Source organism: Sander vitreus, chromosome 22, assembly GCF_031162955.1.
Source record: "Sander vitreus isolate 19-12246 chromosome 22, sanVit1, whole genome shotgun sequence".
NCBI classification, from domain to species: domain Eukaryota; kingdom Metazoa; phylum Chordata; class Actinopteri; order Perciformes; family Percidae; genus Sander; species Sander vitreus.
The window spans coordinates 16,399,157-16,425,065 of record NC_135876.1 but is presented as its reverse complement, the minus strand read 5'-3'; the positions used below and the strand labels follow the sequence as shown (position 1 = coordinate 16,425,065).

At 40.0% G+C, this 25,909-nt stretch overlaps 1 protein-coding gene across 1 annotated transcript in view; it reads right to left on the bottom strand.

The window, feature by feature from the left end:
* Positions 1-24,813, bottom strand: part of LOC144536855 (sodium/hydrogen exchanger 9-like) — a 61,209-nt gene extending 36,396 nt beyond the window's left edge. The window contains exons 1-8 of the mRNA XM_078280137.1: positions 24,497-24,813; positions 23,555-23,754; positions 19,696-19,773; positions 19,422-19,498; positions 15,339-15,454; positions 5,620-5,725; positions 3,141-3,279; positions 1,976-2,081 (exon numbers count right to left, since the gene is read on the bottom strand). Coding sequence (XP_078136263.1) covers positions 1,976-2,081; positions 3,141-3,279; positions 5,620-5,725; positions 15,339-15,454; positions 19,422-19,498; positions 19,696-19,773; positions 23,555-23,754; positions 24,497-24,635 — 961 coding nt within the window. The 5' untranslated portion in view covers positions 24,636-24,813. The remainder of the gene's footprint in view (positions 1-1,975; positions 2,082-3,140; positions 3,280-5,619; positions 5,726-15,338; positions 15,455-19,421; positions 19,499-19,695; positions 19,774-23,554; positions 23,755-24,496) is intronic.
* Positions 24,814-25,909: the final 1,096 nt, after the last annotated feature.

The following is a 25,909-nucleotide window of genomic DNA, read 5'->3' as shown; positions in this document are numbered from 1 at the left end:
GAAAAGATAGCACCTGTGGTTCAGGCTGCTAAGTGAAGCCAGTCAATTATTCTTTTTTTCACCATCCGCCTTCACACTAGGATGCTGACCTGTACATGCACTATACTAGCTCCAGTAGTCCCTGTTCACAATGTTCTTACCAGACAAAGTCTAATGGAGTTCCATTTGGTTTAGGGCTTCAACATCCTCCTTGGTTTACTTACTGACGGAGGTAACACATCATCCACCACCCACATAAAAACTCTTCCACTCAGGGCACTTGGTAACAGATGAGATGCATCCCATAATGAGCAGTTGTGAGGGGCATAAGATTAATGACAGCAGGGCTCCCTGCGAGGCCGAGGGTCATTAGGCACACCCTCGCTAAACTCCAGCAATTAAAAGAGACAGAAAGAGCCTTGATTACCAAAGGACACCAGGGAGGACTCTCATCGCTCACTGGGTCGCTCTGTATGAGGTGCTGCTTCACCCCAAATGGTACATTAAAGGCCTTTGACCAGAGTGGCACTCCACAGATTAGTTCTCTTAGGTCCAATTTTGTACAAAGAACATCGAAGATTGCAATAGGACTCATTTTTAGATTACTGTGACAAAACATCAGCATCAAAATAGGTTTTATAACACTGCAGGTTTGACGTTGAAACAAAGTATTTTACTATTAGCCCTGATATTGCAGTATTAATATATTACAGAAAAGTACCCGAGGCGCTGCATCAGATAGTACTGAGAATCATTGCCCTTGGTTTTTCTGCAGTGTGTTCCTCCCACACTGGGCAGCATTCAGAGTGGTGTACTTTGTAGACAGGGCATCTAGGTCCAATGGACAAAGGTTACGCTATTTCATTAAAACCATCTCCTCCTCCTCCTCCACAGGCCACAGGGAGTACTGCCAAGTAAGATAGAGCTCTACAAGATCAACTAAGTGAGTGGACTCCCTCTGACAGAATCAGGGCAGGAGGGACAACAACACTTATTTGTGCATATGTACACTACATTGGTATTTCAGAACTACATTACGGTCGGTGAAATAATAGATGAATACAATTCCAGGCAGCTGAGCCAGGTCATTGTTGTTTTCCAAACACAAGCTACCCAAGCTTCCAGATGCTATGAATCAGTAAAGTGACACATCTAACAGTGTAATACAAATACAACTCCCTTTGGTGATACATAAAGAAAATAGATGCAAGGTCATGTATCCATATTTACATGGGACCTTGACTTTCCAGGAAATCTGTGCAAACAGCTAGGGCAAGAATGCTATTATGGCTTGCTTGATCTGTGGTGCCAAAACAAAATATACAAACATGCTCAGACAGAGGAGGGTGGACACCATTTTAAAATGAATTATGGGAGTTGAGACCAAAATGGGATTGGTACCTACAGTTCTCCGTAGAGAGGAGATGGCTTAATACTTGCTCATCTGTACATGATTGACTCGCTACAACGCCGGACTCTCAGAGGGTAAGGCATGTGTCTAATACACTCATGCCATACCATACTGTGTGTATGTAAGGGAACGGCTTTTCTCTGATGCTGGTGTGGGTTTTCATCTGTTGCTGAGCAGGGAATTGTGCAGATGGTCATGTCTGGACAGCAGACAATCTGCGCACATCATTTCCAGGTTTGTGGAGTACCAGTGGCCACAGAGACGCATTGAAGCAGCAGAGCTTGCCAATCAAACAGCTGCTTGTGCCACTGATATTGTGGAGGAGTGAGCGAGTCAGTGCATGCACTTGAGAAGGGACGCCTGAGGGGGAGGGCAGCAGTTTGCTAACAGGATTTGTATTCTGTCTGACCTCCAAGCTACGATCAGCACGCACACACACACACACACACACACACACACACACACACACACACACACACACACACACACACACACACACACACACACACACACACACACACACACACACACACACACACACACACACACACACACACACAAACATATAAGTCATACAGCGCTCACCTGAAAGTCCACTAGCTTCAGCTGAGAGGAAGCTGCTCCAGGACAACAGAAAGAAGACAGACGTTTCCAGCAGTGGATTCTCACATAGCCGAGTGAATTTGGTGAGGTGGAAAGAGAGTTAAAGATATACAAGAAGATAATCATACACTGCTTGACACTTTGCATCAGGCTAATACACGGTTGGAATTGCAATACAAATGTAAGCCTGTTGTGGCAGACTACATGTACCGAAGAGTGCAGTGTTTCTCTGCAGCCTCTGCAAACAAAAAGCAACTGCAGAAGCTGCTCACTAAGCCAGGAGTCTGCCATTCGAATAACCCACTGGGTCTTAATGAGACCCTTACTGCGAGTTCTCCGGCAGATAACAAAGTCCACATCCCACTCCTGCTTTCTCACTGTCCCACATCCCCTCTGGCACAGCTTCCTTGTAAAGCAGTGTTCCAGAAAGAACAATACATGCTGGAAGTTCAGCATTTGTGATAGTCACAGAAAATGAAGATGAGTAGGTTTAGGTACTGTAAATACCACTATAGTAGGACTGCTAATTGTTAACAGGTTGCTGCTCTGCATTCCCGACTCCCTCAAATACCCCCTTGTCTTACAATAATAAATACGTTCCTTCCCAAGTCTGATTGTTTTTGTAATTAACAAGGACAGGTACAGCAAGTAATTAAAAGATAAACAAGCAACTCTATGTCAAACTGAGTCTCTTTAAGACACTGTTTGAGGAGACAGCACAAGAGAGCAGGTTGTTGCTATGGTTAGCATCAGCAAAATCTATTAAATGCTCACTTTGTGCTTTGCTCAAACTCAGAGATTAGACACTGTAAATAAGAGCTGAGCTGTGCCCCAAACCTCTCATGACACATCCTCATTTTTCATCTTAAAGTCTTATAACTAAAGTTCAGAGGGAAATACTGGACAACAGCGCAAGTCCAGACTTCATCAGAGGCTACTGGCTTGATTGACGACCTCTCTGCAACCATTCATGTCACAGGAGCACTTTAGACTTACAGTAGTTGTAATGCTTTTGCTTAGGTGGTACAGTAGGGATTTGTTAGAGAAGCAATTACCAAGTTGAGGAAGTGAATAGATTGCAGCTGATGCTAAGATGATAATTGAGTTGGGGGTGCGGAGGCAAAGATGGGAGGGGATGAAAGGATATGAGGGCTGTTATGACTGTGAAAATGAAACCCAAGAGGAAGGAGCCGGCAAGCACTCCAAGAAAATAACCAACAGAGAGGAGGACGGCAGCGGGGTCGAAGGTTTGTCCTGCACCCATCTGGGTATAGGTGGTGATGGCACTGGAAGACAAATTGACACAACCGACAAAAAGAAAGGGTTACACACATGAAAAAAAGAGACCAACTGCTATGGAACAAAAAGAAGGCAATAGAACAATTACGGCAGAAATTAAAATGAGTGTTACAGATGCTGAAACATTAAAGCGTCAACGTGGTTTATGGCTCTGAAACAAATGCAGTCATCGGATATATGGCCCACTTGGTTCTTGGTGCAAACCAGTCTGCAGCAGTGAGCATAACTTCACATACTTATTATGCTGAGCTAAGCCTTTAAGTGTAATTTATTGGAGTCACTCCTAAGAATACATGGCCTTCTTTAGAAGTTAAATCCTTCCATGAAAAACAATCCATTTTGAATTATTTGCCTGAGAGACATCCCCTAGTGGTTATTGGGAAATACTATTGTTGTTCACAAAGACAACAGCATCTTGCTATTCACACCACTATAAATATTTAATCTGAGGGGGGAAGGGGAGACTACCACATGGAAGTCATTGAGTGCAAAAGAGGCCTCACAGGGAGGAGAGAGGGAGGGAGGGAAAGAGAGAGAGAGAGAGAGAGAGAGAGAGAGAGAGAGAGAGAGAGACAGCCTGAGGTGAAGCAAGCAGAGACCGGCACCCATGCGAGTGGCTGATAGAGCTGGCTGCCTTTGTGGGATTACATTTCTTTGCCCACCACAGATCCTCCCATGTACACCCTTTATACTTGATGATTATATAAAAATGATATACTATTTAAATGAATGTCAAACCATTGAGTCAGCAAAACAATGTGAAAGTGGGGGATGTTGTTTTTGCTTCCTACATTTAATGGGACACACATTCTGATAGCCAGGGTAGTTTTACTAACATTACATAAACTCACTTTATACTCCAGCTACCATGAAAATGGTTTGTTGAAGATCCTTGGTGTCAAAAAAATGTGAAATGACAAATGAACCCATAATGTATCTCCACTGTTCATGCTGTCAGATTGTAATGAGCTAGCACATACCACAACATGCCTTAATCCCAATGGCAAAAGGGGAAGAATCAATCAAGCTGTCGCTAATAAGCTCAGCAAGCTGAAAGGGGAAAACCTTGTATCGGCTCTGTGAAAATAAAGACTCCTGTTGTGTTAGCACATTACATTTGGCTACTAGTCCCTTGGTCAGTTTGACCCTCTAGAGACTGTATCTTCAGGCATGTCGAGCTGTTAACTCCCAGACAAAAACCTCAAGATGTCAACACAGGACCTGGTTGAATGGTGGCTGGGTCAGGGCTGCTGGAGCAGGAGGTTTAGTGCCTGTGAGAGGGCACATCAGCGTAAGGTTGAGCTGCTCTGGGAGCTTGTTAAAATTCCAGTGCCAGGGCCCCGCATGGCTCACTAATAAGGGCCAGCTTTGTGTGTGGAGCCAGGGCAACCGGCAGGCTAGCGAGCCAGTCAAGTGACAGGAGATGGCATGAAGGCCGGTCACGCCACTCCAGGAACAAACATAGCACTATCTGAGTGTTTATCCGGGAAGACGTGCAGGCTCCCTCCTCTGCACTTCAATGTACACAAAGACAGCAGCCACGGCGTGAACACAACTTTCTGCACACTCGCCTCCTTTTCTTTCCGTCTGCCTGCCTGTCTGGGCCCATTTGTGCGATCGGAGAAAGAGATGCAGCTACTGTACATGTGATGTATCGGTCTGTGTGAATACAATATGCAAATATGAACACATATCTTGTCCCATCCACCTCCATGTTTTCATCCGCCTGCGTAGCCATGAATGTGGACCTGTGTGAGTTCTTTCCCCTCTCTGTCTCCATCTCTGCTCCAAATCTTGCCATCTGTTAGCACGTCTACTTTGTTCACTAGCAATGCGTAAATAGAGCAGACAATGACTGCAATGTGGGTGAGCAGGACAAACATGCATATGTGAGTGCAATGCTGGAGAAAGAGGTTAAAGTAGAGGAAAATGAATGAAGCAATTGAAATGCATGAACATGGCATGGCTGCATCATGGCTACTTCACTAAGCTTCCGAGGGTTTTTATGCTGTATTTTGTCTAAATTCGACAGCAGCTGTGTTAACTGAGTTTGTTAGCTGGAAGCGTGTCTCTACCCTGGCAGTGAATCTCTCCACTGAATACTTTAATGAGATGCTGAAAGTGCCAGGGGCAACTCACTTACGCAGTCCACTGCATAGCATCCGAGGCACTCATGTGGTTTTGCCAATCACACCCTTTCCTTAAAGCTGGCAGCATCCATCCAGACCCATAATGCTAATTGGAAAAGACCGAGCTCCCACACAATTAACCCTAGAAATAGATTGCATTGCGAGGGCAGAGAAAAATTCTAAAAACAAGATACTCACTGTGTCAGGACAATGGCCACAGCATCATTCAGGACACTCTCGCCGAACAGCAGGGTGAGCAGATCCGGGTCCACACGCAGCTCTGACAACAGGCCAAGGACTGCAACTAAAAAAAACAAAAAAAAAACAAGAGTTACTGCTGTTGAAGACTGCAGGAAGCGCAATAATTCCTCTGTTAATCACACAGCAAAAGTGGGGTGGAGTATCACCTTTTCTGCTACAAACAGGAGAAGCCAGGGGAACAATGAAACAATGAAAGCTGACAGAAAATGTCAGCACACTGATAGCGCTGGAAAGAGGATTTTGACACTGACCTAGCCAGAGTCTCTAAATCAAGCAAAGACTCGTTCAGCCCCAGCTTAAGAAAATACACAATGCTTTCAAAAGGACAATATTTATGTCTGCAAAGGAAACGAAAAGAACGAAATTGTATATCTGTCACTGTCCTATTTCAGTAACTCGTTAAGAATAATTGCCATTATTTGACACTGCAGTAGCAAACTCAAGCTATCTGGAGTGTGTTGTTTCTTTGTGTGTATGACGAGATTGTGATGCAAGTGCACAGGAAAACAAAACAAAATAAATTGCTTGCCTTCGTATACTGTAGTATCATTGAATGAATGAACTGTATACTGCGTCATTATGTACTTAAAAGAAGCACAAATCAAATAAAAAATAATAATTAGACACTACCTAGCATTTCAGTCTAAGTCTAAATGCATCAACACTTTTTTTTAAGTAAAAGAAAAACTGCATGTGTGACTGTTTATTTTACAGGGTACATTTCCTGTGTTTAAAATCTATAGTCATAACATGGCAATCTGTGATCTGCTGGCAGCAATAGCACCGGCAGATATTACAAATCATCCGAGTAGAAGAAATAACTGAATTGCTTGATATAATTTGCATATATTGGTAGTTACTGGCTGTTACAAATTCCTTATTGTTAGCCTTCTAGGTGTTCAGTTTCATATGTGTTTGTTGTGTTTATTGAGCATGAATGTACATAGAGTTTATTTGTGTTCATTAGCTTAGAGCATTACTGCAGTTTTCACTATAGAGTGAGATAACAACTAGGATTCTGGGAATCTTGAGAGGAGGCTGGTGAGGGAAAGGGGGAGATTAGAGCTAAAATGCTGCAGCTGATTAAAACATCCAAAAGGAGCCAATTACAGACTAATGCAGGGGAACTACAGGCAGAGCTCCATGCTTAAAATAATGTAAGATTCATTAACTGCTCAGCAACACAAAGAATTCCTCCTCACATAATTCAGTTTCGCACACAGGTGCCTCTTGCATAATGACTAGGGGTGCAACGGTTCACAAAATTCAAGGTTCGGTTCAATATGAGACAGTGGTGTCACAGTTCGGTACGTTTTCGATACAGCAAAAAGAAAGAAATGCCAGAGAAATTTACTTGATTTTTACAAATTTTATATTTACTTAAACTAACATCATAAAAGTATGATCTTTTTTACTTTGAACAATGACAGAGCTATACTTGACCCATCTTCTGGGGTGTCTTCTTAGCAGCATATAAAACAAAAAACGCTCCTTAAAAAAATAAAATAAATACACGTCACAGTCAGGTAGCTTTGTGTAGCCCTTGACTGTCACGTCTAGTCCCTGTGTCAAGTTTCTTTGTTTAGTTGGTTTCATGGTTTCTGTTGGTTTTCCCATTTCCTGTTTTATTTTGAAGTCTGTCTTTTCTCCCTAGTCTTGTCTGATTTACTTCCTGTCTTTTGGTTTTCCCGTCCTTGTGATTGTCTTATGTGTTTCACCTGTTCCCCAGCCCTAGTGTCACCTGTCCCTCGTTTCCTCATTACCCTGTGTATTTAGTCTCTGTGTTTCCTTTGTGTCTTGTGGGATCATTATGTTCTGTTGGGGTGTGTTTCTGTTTCTGGTTTTCTGTGCTGTTTGGGTGTGCCCGCTCGTTCCTGGCCTTCCTGTTTTTTGGAACCACTTGTAAGTTTTTTGCTAATAAACTTAGTTTTCTGTACTGAACTGCATTTGGGTCCAATCCTCGCTACTTACCTTCTTGACATTGACGTCCAGCCGTCTGCTGTCAGAGCAACAGCTGATGCTTCGGACAATTGGTTCTCTATTTGGGCTTTTGGTGTGGTGTGTGTGTGTTGTACAACGCAGAAATTATGGTCTGGCTGAAATGGGCTTGTGAAGGAATAGTGTAACTGGGCTCAATTACTTTAACCATGTTTGTAAAACCTGCATTTTCCACTACAGAGTAGGGTCCCATATCCGTGGCTATAAATGTACCAATCGCTGCAGTGATGCCTGTTTGAATCAGTTGGAAATTGCTGCTTAAATGCTGCGAGGATAGTTTGTAGCGTGTGTTGCTTCTTGTTTTCGTCTAGTTCCAGTTATTGACACACTGAGGTGACGTTGGCATAAATTAGTTGACATGTTTGTAGTATTCCCACATACTTTAAAACCACCCACTCTCTTGCCATCACCCTCATAACTTGCAGGCCAAAGTGGCTCCAAACCTGTTGGTTATTGGCGGATCTTCTAATTCTGGTCTGGTAATAGTCACATTAAAGTTACTAGCTATATTGCAACGAGCTAGATCAGCCTAGCATGCCTGACTGGAGTAGTGTTTTTCTTTGGGAGTGGGGGGGGGCAGACAGCATGTTATGTTTGGGCTTCCTTGTTGAGTGCAGCGGCACGGAGAACATATTTCACACAATTTAAGATCTTTCTTTTCTAAATGAAATAGGATTAGTCCAACAACTCGTTCGGTTTGTAATGCGTACCTAATCAAAAGCCTCGTACTGAACAGTTCAATATGTGTATTGTTACACCCCTAATAATAGAGAGTGGACATGGATGTTTACACAGACAGCACCTGCAGTTATGAGTGTTTGTATCACATTATGATTATGTGCTGGTCTTTCTCTAGTTAGCGGTGCCAGGCTTGCAACATAAATGTATAACCAATCACATTTTGTAAAACCTTAGTTAAGTTAATTACAGCCCAAACGGGTTGACCTAGTATTGACAGCTGAGGTGTTTACAGACAGACCTATATACAACTGGCAACCAGTTTTTGTTTTCACAAGTATCAAGAATGCCTGACCCCATATAGATTTGCAGTATGTAACCATGGTTAAAACGGCTGCCATTGCCTAATAGCTAAAACACACATTCAGGTTATGAGAATCTGACGGCACTAAATTAGACTTCCTATCTCTGTTGGAATCTTACCAATTTCACAACACTACATCACATTTCTTCACTTGTCCATGTGTAAGCCTATTTTTCTATTGTATGTAGTAAACAGTCATTGCCTTAGTTCTGTGTATAATGTTGTAAAACTGCTAGTAAGTCGTGTGTGTATTTAACAGACGTGAAAACTTGGAATGGGAAATTATAAATAAATCATAACTTGTAAAAAATGGTGAAAGTAAACATTTTGAAGAATTAAATCAATCTAACACAGCTATTTCTGTCAGCAATGATAAAGGCACATCAAATTGTTAACGATGAGAAATTGCATAGAAAACAGCTGTTTAGTGTTTCTGTATATTAATGCCAAATTACCACAGGGTTGAGACAAATTTCTGGTACGATCTAGGGTGAGCTGCAAACTTGGACTGATTTTCCAAGTGTCTATCATAGCTTAGGAAATGTTGTATTGTTTCGAGAGCTGAGAAGAATGTATTTCTAGTAATAGGTCAAAGGCAGTTACTGCTTGCTGGGAGTCTTATCAGTTTCACCACCAGCACTGAAGGGAGGGAGTCACCAGCATTTATGGTAAGCTCTGTAGATGACTCAACTCTTATGTTATGTCAGTGTGAGTCATCTGCAGAGGTTAAATGCTGGGATCCCCCAACTAATCAGTAGAGCTGATGAAACCTAGATTATTCCAAAACCACTGGAAGGATATACAACAAACTAATTGCCTATTTTTAAATAAACAATACAAGGTTTCAAATGGTTGCAATTGAACATTGAAGTTCTGGTTAAATCGTACAATTTATCTACGTCTCTTGTGCCTTTCTTGCTTGGTCCCTCATGACACCATTTCATTTGTCTTCCATGGTTATATGGCATATGGTCCATGCTTTTGGACCATATGTGAAATTTGCAATAATGGAAATAGTGCAGTAATTTGGCTATATGTTAACAGTGGTTGCCACTTAGACATTAGTTAAGCAATAATCAGAGAAATGTATACATACACTATATAAATGTGTGCTATTTCTTCATCTTAATGAAAACGCAATCTTTAACTTGCATCCAATGTCATATGTAAAAAAAAAAAAAAAGCAATTTCTCAGCTCATTAATGATGAAATTCAAATTTGTGATGAAAAATACAAACAACTTATTACTCACTTATTTATGCAGCTGAATTTCTCAACACGCTGCATCCGTTTAGAGGAATACGAGCTGAACTCCACAGTGAGTTCACCAACAGTAAACATCAAGCGGAAGAGGCTGAGCATATGAATGAGCGCATGCACACACAACTTGCTCGGCACTGCGTGACGGCAAAGTGCTGACACTGAGTGACAAGAAGAAAACTGACATTGACGAGGTGGTGACGGCCTGTCGGTTTAGCACTTTGAGACACCTCAAGTATCTCCTTCTGCAAGATATCGGTTGTATTGTTTGCTCTGTTTCCTGATACTGCAGATCAGATTACATTAGATCACAACACATTTGATAGATGAATACATCGATAAATACAGTAGACAGACAAAATTCACTGGGTCAAACCCTTTTTTAACTGCCACAAGAGATACCCGAGGCCTGTACTACGAATCAAGATCAACATCCCCTGGATTTCTTTATCTGGCTTCAGTAACCCCAACAACCGCGGTCACGTGTAACCTGTGCCAGGACGGTGGTTAACTAGTTCAATCAACCCAGGGTTTCCCAATCCAGCAGCGCGCGCTTTCACATAAAAGAGGCGGGGTTTGCGCACCACGACCAATCGCAAACATCTACCAGAGCCGCATATTTTAAACAAGAAGCGCAAACTATAATTCTACATAAATATGAAGAACACAGACACGTTTTACAGGAAAAATGCAGGAAGGAAAGCTGGCAAAAAAAAGCTGACGCTGTTTTACGTAAATCCCAACACTTATCCTATCAATATCACTTCCAGTGGTGTAGTCTACGTGATAGTAAGCTCCAGGATTTCTATATAGGCTACCCACTTAAAAATGCCCAATGACACGTAACAACATAGGCTACTTTCCATTATAGTTTTGATACATTTTGAATTGTCATCCGTGCTTTTTTTCTTAACATCTATAGGCTGAATAAAGGTATTTTTACCATAAATTGGTGCATTAGTGTATCGGAATGCATTAGATCTGACCATAATTCTCTCTCTCTCTCTCCCCTTCTCATAACAAAAATAATGTCAGATATAGAGAAAGATCACACAGATGCACATTCACACACACACACACACACACACACACACACACACACACACACACACACACACACATATATATATATATATATATATATATATATATATATATATATATATAAATAAATAAATAGGCATGGACAGGCAAACAGAAATGCAGAGCGGTGCCATTCTGAAGGCCAGACAATATATTTAAAACAATTACAGCTCCCGGTAAGTTAATATTCCACCTGTTGAGACCAATATACAAAAAGAATCCTATATATTAGTTTCAGGGAAATTTGTGATATGAATAATGAGGGTGCTCTAATAGCGGGGTTTGGCTCTTTTGTGAATACCGGGCCAGTAAGGGCATCACAGCCAGTATAGGACCAGACTGAATAAGAGCAGTAAGAGAGCAGCCCCAGGACTTGTTATGACAGATCTGGCTCTTTGGTCTTTGACAGGTTTAGAGCTCTTCCTGGTCGGGGAAAATCCTTTATCTGGAGAGGCTGAGGTAGACCCTGGAGTCAGGTTCGTTCCATCTCCAAGCTCCCATAATATCTGGCTGATGACAGCATGTCATGCACTACTCGCACTGCAAGACGGAAAAAATGAAAAATAAAATTGAGCCCACCCCACGCACACATACATGGGTTGGCTGTGTTGCCATGGCAACCCCGTCCTCCAGCTGTCAAGTGTTCAATAGTTTCCACAGCAACACCATAAGGTGGAGAGAGTAGACAATTATTTCAGACATAATACAATTGAAAGGGTCGGATGGAAGCCTTATTAGGTCAAATTACCATGCTGCAGAGGTTTAGCAGAGGCTATGCTCATGGCCATCTCAGTCAGAGGGCATGGGATTTGCTCGCTGATTTGACCAAATTAGGCAGATATAAAACTGAAAGTGATGCATTAGGGAAGAGATAACCGTCAACGGAGAATTACTATAATCTACCCAGCTCAGCGTAAAAAGTGCTAAATTTTTAAGGCATTGTCAAGTGCACAAACGGGTCAAAATACTGCAACAGGAAAAGCCTTCCTCACAATTTGAAAGCAAGTTGAAGTAAACCAGCATTTTAAAATGAGTAGTTTTGTTTTGTTTACTCTGAATTTTACAGTAGTTCCTTTTAGAATGTCGGCATAAGGTATTTTTTTTAAATCTCCATTAATTCTAATTAGCTAATACTAACCTTGTAATAGCAATTGGGAGAAAAGCTAATTAGAGCCTTCCAGACATGGAAGACTTCAAAGAACTTACTACTGTATGTGCTGGTCTTTCTCTAGTTAGCGGTGCCAGGCTTGCAACATAAATGTATAACCAATCACATTTTGTAAAACCTTAGTTAAGTTAATTACAGCCCAAACGGGTTGACCTAGTATTGACAGCTGAGGTGTTTACAGACAGACCTATATACAACTGGCAACCAGTTTTTGTTTTCACAAGTATCAAGAATGCCTGACCCCATATAGATTTGCAGTATGTAACCATGGTTAAAACAGCTGCCATTGCCTAATAGCTAAAACACACATTCAGGTTATGAGAATCTGACGGCACTAAATTAGACTTCCTATCTCTGTTGGAATCTTACCAATTTCACAACACTACATCACATTTCTTCACTTGTCCATGTGTAAGCCTATTATATATTGCTATTTAAGGTGCATGTATGTAGTAAACAGTCATTGCCTTAGTTCTGTGTATAATGTTGTAAAACTGTTAGTAAGTCGTGTGTGTGTGTGTGTGTGTGTATAACTGCGTTTCCAATATTCACTTTAAATCTTGGTAGTTCCTGCCGACCTCTGGCCCGGGACTGCAGATGTAAACAAGGCATTTCTAGTTCTGGCATCATTTCCATCTCTGACAGGGTTTCACCAACCTTTTGAATCCATCCCTGAAGCTAGAGGATGTAGCGCAGCAGGCGTTCCACTCTGTGACCTGAACCATGTGTCTTCTTCTGAGAAAAACAGGTTCTATGGCTACAGAGCTTTGAAGGCTTATATAAAACCAACAATTTAAAAATCAATAGATGCACACTGAATGGAACAAATAAGCACATGCTAGGGACATTTGTGCATCATAAGAATTGCATATTTTCAAATGAATACCAACAGTGACATTACAGACTAAAAAGCTTTTACTCATTGGTTGTCTGTATTGTCAAGAAACTGATTAATAAAATCCATAATTGCTCAGGTAGCTACTATTCATCTATAATAATGTAAAACACTGCAAAAGGAATGCAAATATAAATATGCTGTTTACAGCTGTATCTTCCTTTTAGATCTGCTTTTAATTTTCTCTACCAGCTTAATCTTTTGAATCGTCAGCAGGAGCTGGAGTCTATCCATCGCTCATATACTGTAGGTGCGACAGACTCACACTGACATCAATTTACAGTCTCCAAACCACCAGACCGGTATCATGTCTTTAGACTATGAGAAGAAATCAAGACCATAGACATGATTTTGGAATTTATGAATCCAAAGTCGCCCCAGTGCCACCTCACCTGCCCAAGAAATGTTTGACAATACCAAAAAATATATATAATATACATCTCCCTACATCATGGTTTAAATACTGCTTGAAAAAATCCTCCACACTGCCAAAAATATAATTGTGAGGGAGAAATGACTCTAGAAATGTCATCCTAACAGTATCAGCCTTAAAAAGCCCATCATGTCTATAATTGTAAAATGTTAACTCCTCAGGTCATTAAAATCTCCAAATTCCCAGAAACAATAGAGAGGACACTACATAGTCTTCAATGGTAGCTGCAGCCTTTAATCAGCATCAAAATGAATACAAAAATTACTACTACTTACTAGCAATGGCAACATCCCCATATGCTGGAATACTTTTCCTGGCTATCTGTTGCTTTCATAGAAAGCTTTCATAGATTCATTATAGCTGCAATGAGAATCTGGCCTATCAAATATATCTGTTATAGTCCAAAGTCCAGTGCAAGCAAAGTGGCAAATAAATTGGGCTTCCATTTCACTCAAAGCTTGGCTGCCAGTCTGTGATAATTTTCACAGGGTTCTCAAGATCTCCATCATTTCAGTTAGTACTTGACATCGTAGCACTTACACAACCAGTCATTGACACAAACAGAGAGCTGTCACACAAGGGTTATGACAACGGAAAAAAGTCTTATTACTCAACACTAATTTGTTTCTGGACGGTTTTGCGCTTTGGGCCCGTGTATGCAAATGTGCAAGGGAGAGAAATGGATGGGGACATTTTAATGGCTCCCTTTTGGAAAGTCAGAAAGCTGGCACTATATTTGGGCAGCGCGAGATGGAAAAGGCCAAGGGGGCTTGGTGTTTGGGCCATCGATGCATTATGGTGTGATTTTTAATCTAAGTGACGAGGGCACTTGTGTCGGCAGGGATGAGCACAGCGATGCATGGGAAAATAACCTCAGTCAGAGTGACAGCTGCGCCATTATCTTCAGCTCCTCTTTGACACTCACCCAGATCAACTACTTGTTGGTATAAATAATTCATTACCAAATGAGGACATTAAGATTACCACTGTTGCAGCGTCGCAGCATGCCTTATGACATCCCACTTGACTGCTCTTGAAGAACACAGATTATATTGTGGTTCCACTTAAGAAAAAAGTGCACCGAATTCAAAGCAGTTGCATCGACTGAGGGGGCATTGTGACTTTGTTCATGCATTTAGGCTTAGCTATCAATTTTATCTGTAATCTCTGTTATCTGTGTAAAGTTATGTGGCCTAAGAAAAGGATGGCTATACATAGAGCAAGAAGGGTGTTTCACTGAGGTAGGGATACATGTGTATGTCCAAGTAAAGGGACATAACAATGTTAAATCTTACTTTTGTATGTGTATAGCCTCTATTCCACATACATTTACAACTGGCAATAGCATGTGTGCAATAGGAAAAAGGGGTACAGAGATGAGCAGCATAAGCCAGGTTTGACCTTTTGTCAACTCATATGTATCCTATGCATGAATCCACAGTACCAAATCAAAACCCAGAAACTGCAGAAATGACAAATCTACAGTTGCTTAAACAGTCTTAACATGTTGTGCATCTTTGATATTTTTTTGACGTGGCGTTTTGTCCTTTAACTCATTTGGAGGTGTTTACCTAAAGCAGATCCCTGTGATGTGTCTGTCACACATTCACTGTGAGCAAGTGCCAAACACTACTGAGAATATTTTGGGCTTTTTTTGCTTGTGTTGTAAAGCAATAACATGTGACTACAATTACACAATAAGTTTATATCTGTATAAAACCAGTAGTGTTGCCACTAGAAGTAATAATGAGTTCCTTTTTAAGGCCAGCTACTGTACCTGGGTCAGTGGCTGAAATAATGGCACCAAACAGGAGGCAATCGGTGAAGAAGAAGTCTCCATCTGCTGCTTGGCCCAACAGGACCATCAGTCTGGTGAAGCCGTAGACGCAGGCCCTATGATAGAGGACAAACAGACAGAAGGACACACATTGAGGTCACCAGGGAGCACCAGCCAGAGTAGGCCTACAGTGTCAGTCATCCCTCTAACCGCAGCAGGGTTTCACCCAGAGTAGTGTGGGTAATGGGCCCAGATGCTACCAGCAGGTAAGTTGACTCGTTTGCTGGACAGACAAAGCTGTGACTATGCTGGGTACTATTACATTTACAGTATTTATTTATTTTGTGTGTGTGTGTGTGTGTGTGTGTGTGTGTGTGTGTGTGTGTGTGTGTGTGTGTCTACACCCACTTGCATAGTACACACACAATACAGCGCTCACCTGTCGATGTCTTTGTAATGACAACTTGACATTAACCTAGATAACATAAATGTCATGACAGGCCCAATTATCAATCTATAATAAACTATTTAGCTTTAAGTGTTAACATTACATTAAACTGTCATTAACAGGTTGGTTTTTACATTGGCTGTCATGATTATAACTGTGTCATGAATATTTTTCCTTGACCTCAAATAAAGTGAAACAATTTGAACCTGTCATGAAGTTTGATTTCATCATCAAATTTGACCATCAAATGCTTAGCTATATGACGGTGTCATGAATGATATCCTTGACCATAAGTAAAGTGGAACCATTTGGACTGGTCATTAAGATGTTTTTAAAAGTTATAAGACCAGTTTGACGACAGTGAATGCAGTACCGAGGGGATTTATTGAGTTTTGGTTAGCTGTAACGTTACAGCTGTCCAATTAGTTAGCTAGCTGACTCAGCCCTGGGCTGCAAAGAGCTAACGTTAAACCCGGAAAGAAAACCATCTCGGTATTGTTAGTGCATTCCCTGTCGTAAACTGGCCTCATCCGTAAGTCTCGGAGGCTGTTTTTAAACTCATAATGCTCTCATGACAGCCAATGTAAAAAAACAACCTCTTGATGACAGTTTAATGTAATGTTAACACATAAAGCTAAATAGTTTAATAAATATTGATAATTGGGCCCGTCATGACATATTTATGAAAGGTGATGTTGTCTAGGTTAATGTCAAGTTGTCAATACAAAGACATCGACAGGTTGTCTTGTCTTGTTTAATGTCAAGTTGTTATAACAGAGATTGTTGTCTTCGTTAATGTCAAGTTGACAAAGACATCTCAGACAATGCTAACTTTGCATTAGAAGTGTCATAATTTACCAAATGACACTTAAAGATGCAGTAGGTAAGACTTATAAAACTAACTTTCTGTCATATTTGCTGAATCTGACCCTATGTTCCAGTAGAACTACATAAAGCAGTTACTTTATTAAAAATCCAGCTCCTCTGGCACCACCTCCAGCCTGTAGTGCGATTTGCAAAAATCCACAGCTCCCTGTTCATTTACACCAATCAGACACACAGTAATTTTACCTTGTGGGGGGAGGGGCTTAGGAGACCGTTTGGCCTCTAGCAGAAAGGGGGGGTAGGGACTGAGACGTTGATGTTCAAATTCTTTGGCTAAGTCCTGGATCTTCACAATCCTACCTACAGCACCTTTTAATGACAACAGTCATGACCACTCAAAATGACTCCATGTTCATGACAGGTGTCATGTCAGTCTTATGCACACCCCTTCAAATAAAGTGTTACCAAAAAAGTATTACTACATTATTATCAAAAACTTGCTAACATGTCAATTTTGCATTCAACCCTGCAGTCCAGTTCTTGATTAGTGTGTTAAGAATGAATTATTTACTGTGAAGCATCCCATAATAATCAGTATGCCAGCATGTCCTCTGGGGTGTGTGTGTGTGTGTGTGTGTGTGTGTGTGTGTGTGTGTGGGGTAAGCTGAGTCATTAAGGTTCCCTCACTCCCATGTGCATCATTTCCCCATGGGATATAGCAAACTCACTAACAAGCAACAGGATTGGTCGGGTCTGGTGCCTTAGCATCAAAGAATGTGCACGTGACCCAACATGTCTAACCGTGCCCTGCTTCCCAGAGGAATTGGGGAGAGTATGTCAAAAGGGCATTTCAGGTTGACTGGGTTAGCTTAGTTGGTACAGCAGGCGCACATATGTAGAGGTTTATTTTTCGACGCAGAAGGTCAAGGGTTTGAGTCCGACCTGTGACGGTTTCCTACATGTCTTCCCCCCTCTCTCTACACTTTTCAAATTTCAGCTTTTCTATCCATTAAAGGCAGAAATGCCCTGGGTAAGAACTAATGTATGGAAGAAGGAAGGGAAGCGAGAAAAGACGACATCTTTTACAGCAGGTTGGAGAAGCCCATAGGCTACAATATCTAGATGGCATGAACCGTTCCCATGGATATAAAACATTGTGAATCAGCTAACAATAAAATTATACTGTGGAAATAATATCACAGCAAGCACACTGGGTAACTATTAAACACAGTAGCAGCTTTAAGAGTATCAGAATATGAAAACATATTGACATTGCATGTTATTTATTTTATATACAGGAAAAAGAAAGCAATTGATAAACTCAGGGGACACTTTTATTAGGTTTCCTGTACAATCTAATGCAATCCAATAAAATAGCTGCCCTGCCATAACATCTATTTTTACAAAGCACACAACGTTCCGTAAAATACATCATATTGAAAAAAAATGTCTTCCCATTTACACCCATGAAGGGGGCCAGGATATTAGAAACACCTCTCAATATAGTCCAGTCCAGTCCAGTACAACACCATCACTAACTATGACCTCAATGGTAAAACATATAATTAAATTAACACCCCTATGACAGTGACAAACTGAGCATTATAGGCGTCATTGAGTGAAAGTTGACTCTATGGCAGAACCATTGGATTGGATTGCATTAAATTGTACAGGTGTACCTAATAAAGTGGCCCTGTGGGTGAAACAAACATGTATTGTTTTTAGTGAAAAACCTTGTACCTCCTCTTAAATTCATCACAGAGGATCCTGGAGTTGGAACAGAAAAATAACAAAACTGGAGTTATGAGGTTTTCACACAGTCTTTGCGTGCAGCAAATTAGTGCATCAGCTGGTTTGCAAAGAGCTCGATTTCCTCTAAAGACTGAGTGCCATCTAGCTTTGTGAGGCCGGAACAGCAACCCAGTTCCATACTACATACTAACGCTAAGCAGGTTTTGATTATTTGATGCTTTTAAGTGTGCTGGTAATGTACACTACCGAACTGTTTACAGCCGAAATCTTGACTTATCATAAAAGAAAAAGCCACGTTGATTAATAACCTTAATGATGGCTCTATTTCATGTACTGTATGTCATTCAGTTCCAGGGCCTTGCTATATTATGCAGCTCGGAACTGGGACATAGCATATTCATATACAAATAGCACAATACAGAGGTTACCTTTTTAAAAATCGGATTTCATTGGACTGAAAATGAGCAACATATTTATTTAAAATTAGCACAATTATAAATCATCATGATCAAAGCATGAACACATACTGTATGTACTGTATGACAATTAAGAGATAATGAATGCTACTAATGGTGATAGCACCTTCCATACATGAAATGCAGCTTAATGTGACTCTGAAGTGTAATCATACAAAAAATGTTTATTGATTGATTGTTCATGTGATTACATTTTTGAGATTTTTAGTTTCTAGCTTATAATATTTCTTAAATGTCAGACACTGAATGTCTGTGTCCATCCTGATCAGGTTGGTTATCTGGTTGAAGAACTGTGTAGGGATAGCAATGGAAATAAATCCAGGACTATTGTTCTATCCCTGACAAAGTATCATATGTTGCATTTTATAAATAAATAGGACCAAACCAAAAAGGTTTATGATATTATCAGTAAATTGTCTTAGATTATGCACAGTGGAACTATGTGAAAAGCCCCCGTTTTCAGAACATTATCTGATATCCAGTACATCAGCTATTCTCTTGCATCTGTGCACCTTAACTTTGTTTGTGTTATTGTATTTTTGATGGGTTCAGTTGTGTGCATGAACAAAACAAAATGCTTACCCTATGGTCAGACAGCTGATTATGGTTCCCAAAAATGCAAAGGTCAGAACAGAGCCAAGATTCTCAATGAATCGTTTCTAGAACAGAAATCAAAATGAACACCAATTAGTAACCTCAAACAAACAGGGAATTTACTTAGATTCCATGTAACAAACAGCAGCATACACTATATGGCATTGCTTTTTTAAACCAATGGAGCATCCATACAAAAGGAACAGTCCTTTGATAATGTATTTTTCCCCTACATCGAGGCATATCAGGACACCAGTCTCACCTGATTAAGGGTGTAAGCTCCATGGAAGATGATGGGTGGCAGGAACAGATTGAAAAGGACCTCGGGATCAAAGGTCTCCTGTAAAAGACAGAGCTGTTGTGTTGGTGACTGACAGGGCTCCGTGGGGAGCGAGAGGACTCTGTTTACTGAATGTGACTGACTGACGGACAGATATTACACGCACATCGTTCACTTCAGCAGCTCTGTTTTGGCAGACAGGCAGCAGTTATTTTTTTCTTTTACAATCCCAATGTCACAATAGTCTCCAGGTACCATGACAACCTTATTCGTCCTCTCTTTCTAAAAAAAAACAACAAAAAAAACAAAAAACTATTGCATATATTTAATAGGAAAAAGTGTGACACTCCAGGCATATTTTTTTTTTTATTGTTCCCACCCATGAACACTGAACTTGGAAGCATTATAGGTACCACTGCGCCAAGTTAACTGCCAAAAAGTAAGCTCCAACTGTCTAGATATAAAGATCATCACTTTGTAACTTAAAAAACACAATCGTTGAGTGTTAACATGCTGTTAGGAAATGCTACAATTTCTTCTCTCAAACTTTGAACCTTCATTAAGGTCACTGGTCACTGTATACCACCTCGGTGGCCTATAATAAAATGCCTGTGTACCGCATTAGCATTCTGTCCAAGTGCCCTGACTCAGACCTCAGCTGATAAAAGCAAGCTTAATACAAAGCATTTGTAAAGCATAACACAAAGTGAGAAGTCTAACTGTCTGTGTCAGCGTTCACCATAAAGGCTCCCCACATTCATTAGGATGGGAATAAGCAAGTACCATTAGTATAGCTGCACGTGTTGAGACAATAGATGGATTTACATCGAACTGAATTCAAGCTGCAGACTAGCCTACGTTACCTTCAGCACAAACAGTAACCAGAGTGCAAGGCATTTTTTTAACATACCGTGCACGTTCTTTGTCCGTTTCTCATTCCAGTTAATATGACGCAACACAAGCTGCTGAGAAACGTAGCCTTTCATGTCCTCCATCCTTGCATCTTTTTTATGTCTATTGTGGGTACATTCTGAGGATCAAACAGCAGTAATATTCAATTCAATCAAAATAATTGTACCTTTTCCCCGATTCCTATATCCCACAAGGTCTCGTTACATTGCTCAAAATTAAACTACTTTAATTAAATTTCAGAGATGTGGTGATGATGCTTGCTGTACTAGGGCTGTGGTCACAACCCTTTTGAGATTTTGCTTCTTTTTTGTAAAACAGACAAAAGGTTGAAGCAACCTAAATAGCATGAATATTTGGACAAATGAAAATAGGTCTGCCTCTGTAAATGTCCTACTTCCAGGAGACATTGCATTTTGGTGAACATTTACATATTTATGGATATATGGAAGATTGCGTGTTTTTTAATTAGAATTTCTGATGCTGGAAAGATCCCTGTAGAGTTGGAAGAACCACCCTGCTTTCTCAGTAATTCACACTCGAAATGGTTGCCAGAGCTACAAATTGCACTTATCTTTCTGCTACTATCACCCGGCTCAATATAAATTTCTTTTTTTGCGGCTGCAATTACCCATGCAGCACAATATACATGTATTTTTTCATTAGTGCAGGTTGTGCGTGACAAATACAAAATGGCATAACAGAGACTAATACAGACACTGTAATCAATAAATGATGCATATGCTAGTGGTTTTATTCTAAGGGCCACCTGCACCACAGAGTTGAGGATGGAGGTGTTTTGTATACACTAATTGCCTTTGCAGCTTAGCGGCACTAAATTTAATCAGACCACAAACTTTAATGCTTTACTCCCCAGTGGCACATAATGGACTCAGTAATGCAATGAAATTCTTATGTCCCCCTGCTAGGTTCCCCATATGTATCAGGCTTAATGGCATGAACGCTACACAGACTGGTCCAACCGATGTAATGGCCTTTGTGGTAGCCTCTGCTGGATTACTAATGAGACCCAAGCATTCAAAGGGGCCAAAGAGTCCAAGCCATTAGTGAAGAGTTACACTTGGCCTGGATGATTTGCAAGGTTCATGGTTCACTTTCTCCCTTTCTCTCGGGTTGAAATATCGCTCTGAGATTAAGAAATACGTTTTCAAATATGCTCATTCCACATTTTCTCATGCTTGTTCGCTATCGTGTGGCTGAATCCCTGGCTCATTGGTTGGTTACTTTGATATGACAAATCTCCCTGATGGCACTGCTAGAAATATGAAAGCGAGCCAGAAAACAGTAATAATAATAATAAGGACAATCAAAGGGCCGATGTCAAGGCTTAGGCTCTTCTACTTAGCAGTGATATTAGAGCCTCTGACTAATTCCTTTTTAACAAATAATTGCAGGGATTAGTTTGCAGAACTCTTCTTAAGGTCCAGTTCGAACATTATTCCTGTTGCACCTCAGTGACAGAAAATAACAAGTATACTGTACTTTGATGAAAGTGTTTTACAATCTTTGTATGTCGATTTTAAATAAGACCTTCAGCATTTAAAAATATAAGCTCCCTCCTGATTAAAAGTGATAATAAGTACAGTATATAAAATATTTTGCTGTGAACACATTTTTTGACTGGATATTTATTATTTTACAAACAAGTATAGTTTTCACAGCATTAACATACCAATATACTATATATACGATAGAGTATATTTTATTTTATGTATAAGTGTAACATATGTTAGCAAAGAGGTTAAATGGTATGCTTCCAACAGAAACAAAATGATGTTAGATCTCTTAATTATGAAAATGAAATTACAATTCAACAACTGTCCTGACCAAACCTCTGTCTGAGTCTGCAGGGTTCATAAACTTGCTAATTAAACTTTCAGCATCAAATCACAAGCAGCAGTGCATCTCTACTACATTAAGAAAACTCGTGGATATTAGGGCTGGGCAATATATTGATATTATAGCCCACTTAGACATTATATCCACATTACTGATGATTATCTAAAATCTAAGTGTGAAGATATTTTGTTAAAGCCCCAACTGTCAACACTAGATTATCGCCGCAATATCGATTCTTCAAGGTATTTGGTCAAGAATATCGTGATATGTGATTTTCTCCCTATCGCCCAGCCTTAGTTGATATACAGTATGCACAGCATTTTGTGATTTGGAATTTTTGTTCACAGTATCACAGTTCCTTCTCACTTTATAACAGATGGTAGATATTTCCATCCATTACCGTGTGCTGTGTAACAGGTTGTGATGGCCATCTCTATCTAAGAGGAAAAAGCTTCAGTGCCTGTTGAAATTACATAACTCAATCTCACATCTTACCTGCAGTACAGAGCAACACCAATATTACTTTAAGAGTATCTCATAATGGGAATTATGCATTTAAAGACACAAAATATCTTGAGTCTTCTAATTTCCCTTTGTCCGCACCACACACCTAAAAATGTAATCTCCCCTATCTGTTCCTTAATGAATCCTTCATATAGGTTAAATAGCTCTGTTGCCCTATTTCTCTCTGTAGCACCAGTCTCTTGCTTCCCTAACAACAAACAGACCATGCAAGTAATGTAGAGGAAAACCAATAACTAAGCACCATTAGAGGAGACTGTTGTTGTAAACACCCAGCATATACAAGGGACAAAATATAGGTGTAATCAATGAAATATTTATAATAAAAAAAACTACATCAGTTGGGGAAAAAAGCATCCTGTACAGGGCATTGTTTGCACACTGCAGTATTGATACTGACCTTTTTAAAGCAACTGTTTTATTAAGACAGGTTGTTTCACTTTCCATTACAGGCTATGTTGTGTCACAACCTGTAGCACCTATCCATGTTAATATTTCACCTTTGGTACATGTATTTGAAGTGCAGGTCAAATCAAATTGCCATAGTTACCGTATGAGGGGTTGAGATCGGTGGGCATCGTTGGTTGCCTTTCCCAACATGTCTAAAACAGTGAATGTGTGATGTGATGTTGACCGTCAAGATGTGAGGAGTGCTGTTAAGACCACCACAAATGCACACAGTTTCCATATCGTCCACATGACCTCCCCGGTCAAATGACAAGCATCTCACTGTTAAACCCACAAGCATGCCTTCAGAAGAGTAAAGAAAGACAAAGTTGCTGGAATAAAAACTGTCAAAAAATATTATAAAAATATTCCAGAAGTAAATAAATCATTATGCAGCTACTACAGTATAACGCAAACAACTATCATAACTTATTATAACAGTCCCATAGAAGATTAAAAGACAAGAAGCAGACAATAAGGTCACAAATGTATCACACATAGGAAAACAATTTATATTAAATGTTGCTATAGTGCAAACTTTTAAATATTGCATGAGTCAAGTATAGGCCTACTGCTTGCTGCTGAGCCCTTAATAGTTTATAGTATCTGGAGCTACCTGACAATTATTGTACCCTGATGATAGCCTACATTAAAAGGTTGAGTCCAATGCCATGTATCACCATAAAGCCAAAAAACAACCCACTATACAAAATTAAATAATGTATCATATCTTTAAAAATAGCCTTAATCTGTTTTGGCTGCGAACAATGTAAGCTAACGTGCATCACATTGATAGTGGTTGTTGTTGTTAATTAGGCTATGAATTCCCATAGTAAAGATAATAAATATGAATAAAGCAAAATTAGATGATGTGGCCACTACATTCCTACTAAGGCCCAAAATTCGACAAATTGTGACCAAAATTGACTTTATTTGAGCAACATTCTGATATATTACTTAAACAAATGTGAGTTCAGGAAGTGTTGAAAACGGCTTCCGTACTCTAACGTTATACTCTAAATTGGCATTTGCTAAGTTTACTTACCATAAAACATTGCACCTCCAGTTTCATTTATAAGTCTGTATTTAAACCGTTTTAACTTCCACACACTGAGAATGGTTAGAAGTGTCAAGCAAATTGCTGCGAGTCCCAACTTTGCACTCTTGTCTTGTTTGCCCGACATCTTCAAAGCCGAGGTAAAATTTTTCGGAAACTGTTAGTACTTGTGGTTCAAATCAGCAGCAGCAACATCCGCACATCCGCATCAGCATCGCTCGAGAGCCCGTGCTACCTTTAAAGTTATTGGAACATCTCTATTTTCTCTGTTAACGCGTGGGGCATAATTGAGATATTTTGTTGACCGTTAGTTTATTTTACATAAACCATGCGATACGAAGCAGTTTTGCTCCAGTGCAATGCAACAAATGTGTATTTAAGGCGTACTGCAAATAAAATGCAAGAGCAATGAAACATAGTCTATGTTAAAAAATCATAACTGGACAAGGTCTAACCATTGTTTTAGAAAGCCGAATTGTAGCCTGTTAGTCACGTAAAAACAACAACTGACACGGGCTCAAGTCGCTATATATTTACTTTGCTTTAAAAGAAGTGCAGTATTTCCCAAAGCACTTAAATGTATCATACTTTGGGTGTCAGCCTCTAATTTTCCAGTAGATGGCAGTGAATGCAAACTAATGCACGTGGACCTCGTAGGAGCCTACTGCGAGAGGCTGGGACAATGATTCTCCACTCTCTGTCCCTTCGAATTAGTCATGAGCCTTAATTAATTAGCAATTAATTAATTTAATAGTCGTTTGGTTGTAATGACTTATTTTGATCATTAATGTAGGATACTTTGATTGTAATACAAAAATGATAAAGACGTAAACACCCTTAACAATGCCTGTAGCATATGTGTCCCCGAGGATGTAAAATTAAACACTGAATTTAACACGGTTGAATAAGGCCCACTGGTCCTATTACACATGATGGTGTATTGACAAGTCTAACTTTCCAACTGATTATGTTATCTGATAAAGAAAACCAGGGGCTGGTTTTGTAGGCCCACAACCTAATTAAAAATTCATGAAGAGTTATCTTTGCATCCCCTTTGTCTCAATCACTTTATTTTTGCAGGATGATCTCGTCATAACCAGGATTCAGTGCAATGATTTAACGTTTTGTACACCATATAATAACATGTTTAGGCCTACATTAGCGATTCCGTTTCCCATTATTTCCATCACATGACGTTGCACTGCATGTTCATCTCAGTTAACGTTTATTTTCAGATTATGTTACTATCTTCCATCAAAAGTAAATTTTAGGCTGACGGAGGCACTGAGAAAAAATAGAAATTTGGGCAAACTTTGCACTGGGGGCGGTGTTCCAGACAAGACAATATTAGAATAATCGCTTAGCAACCACTGCCGTAAACAGACAGCGGGTGTCGTAAAG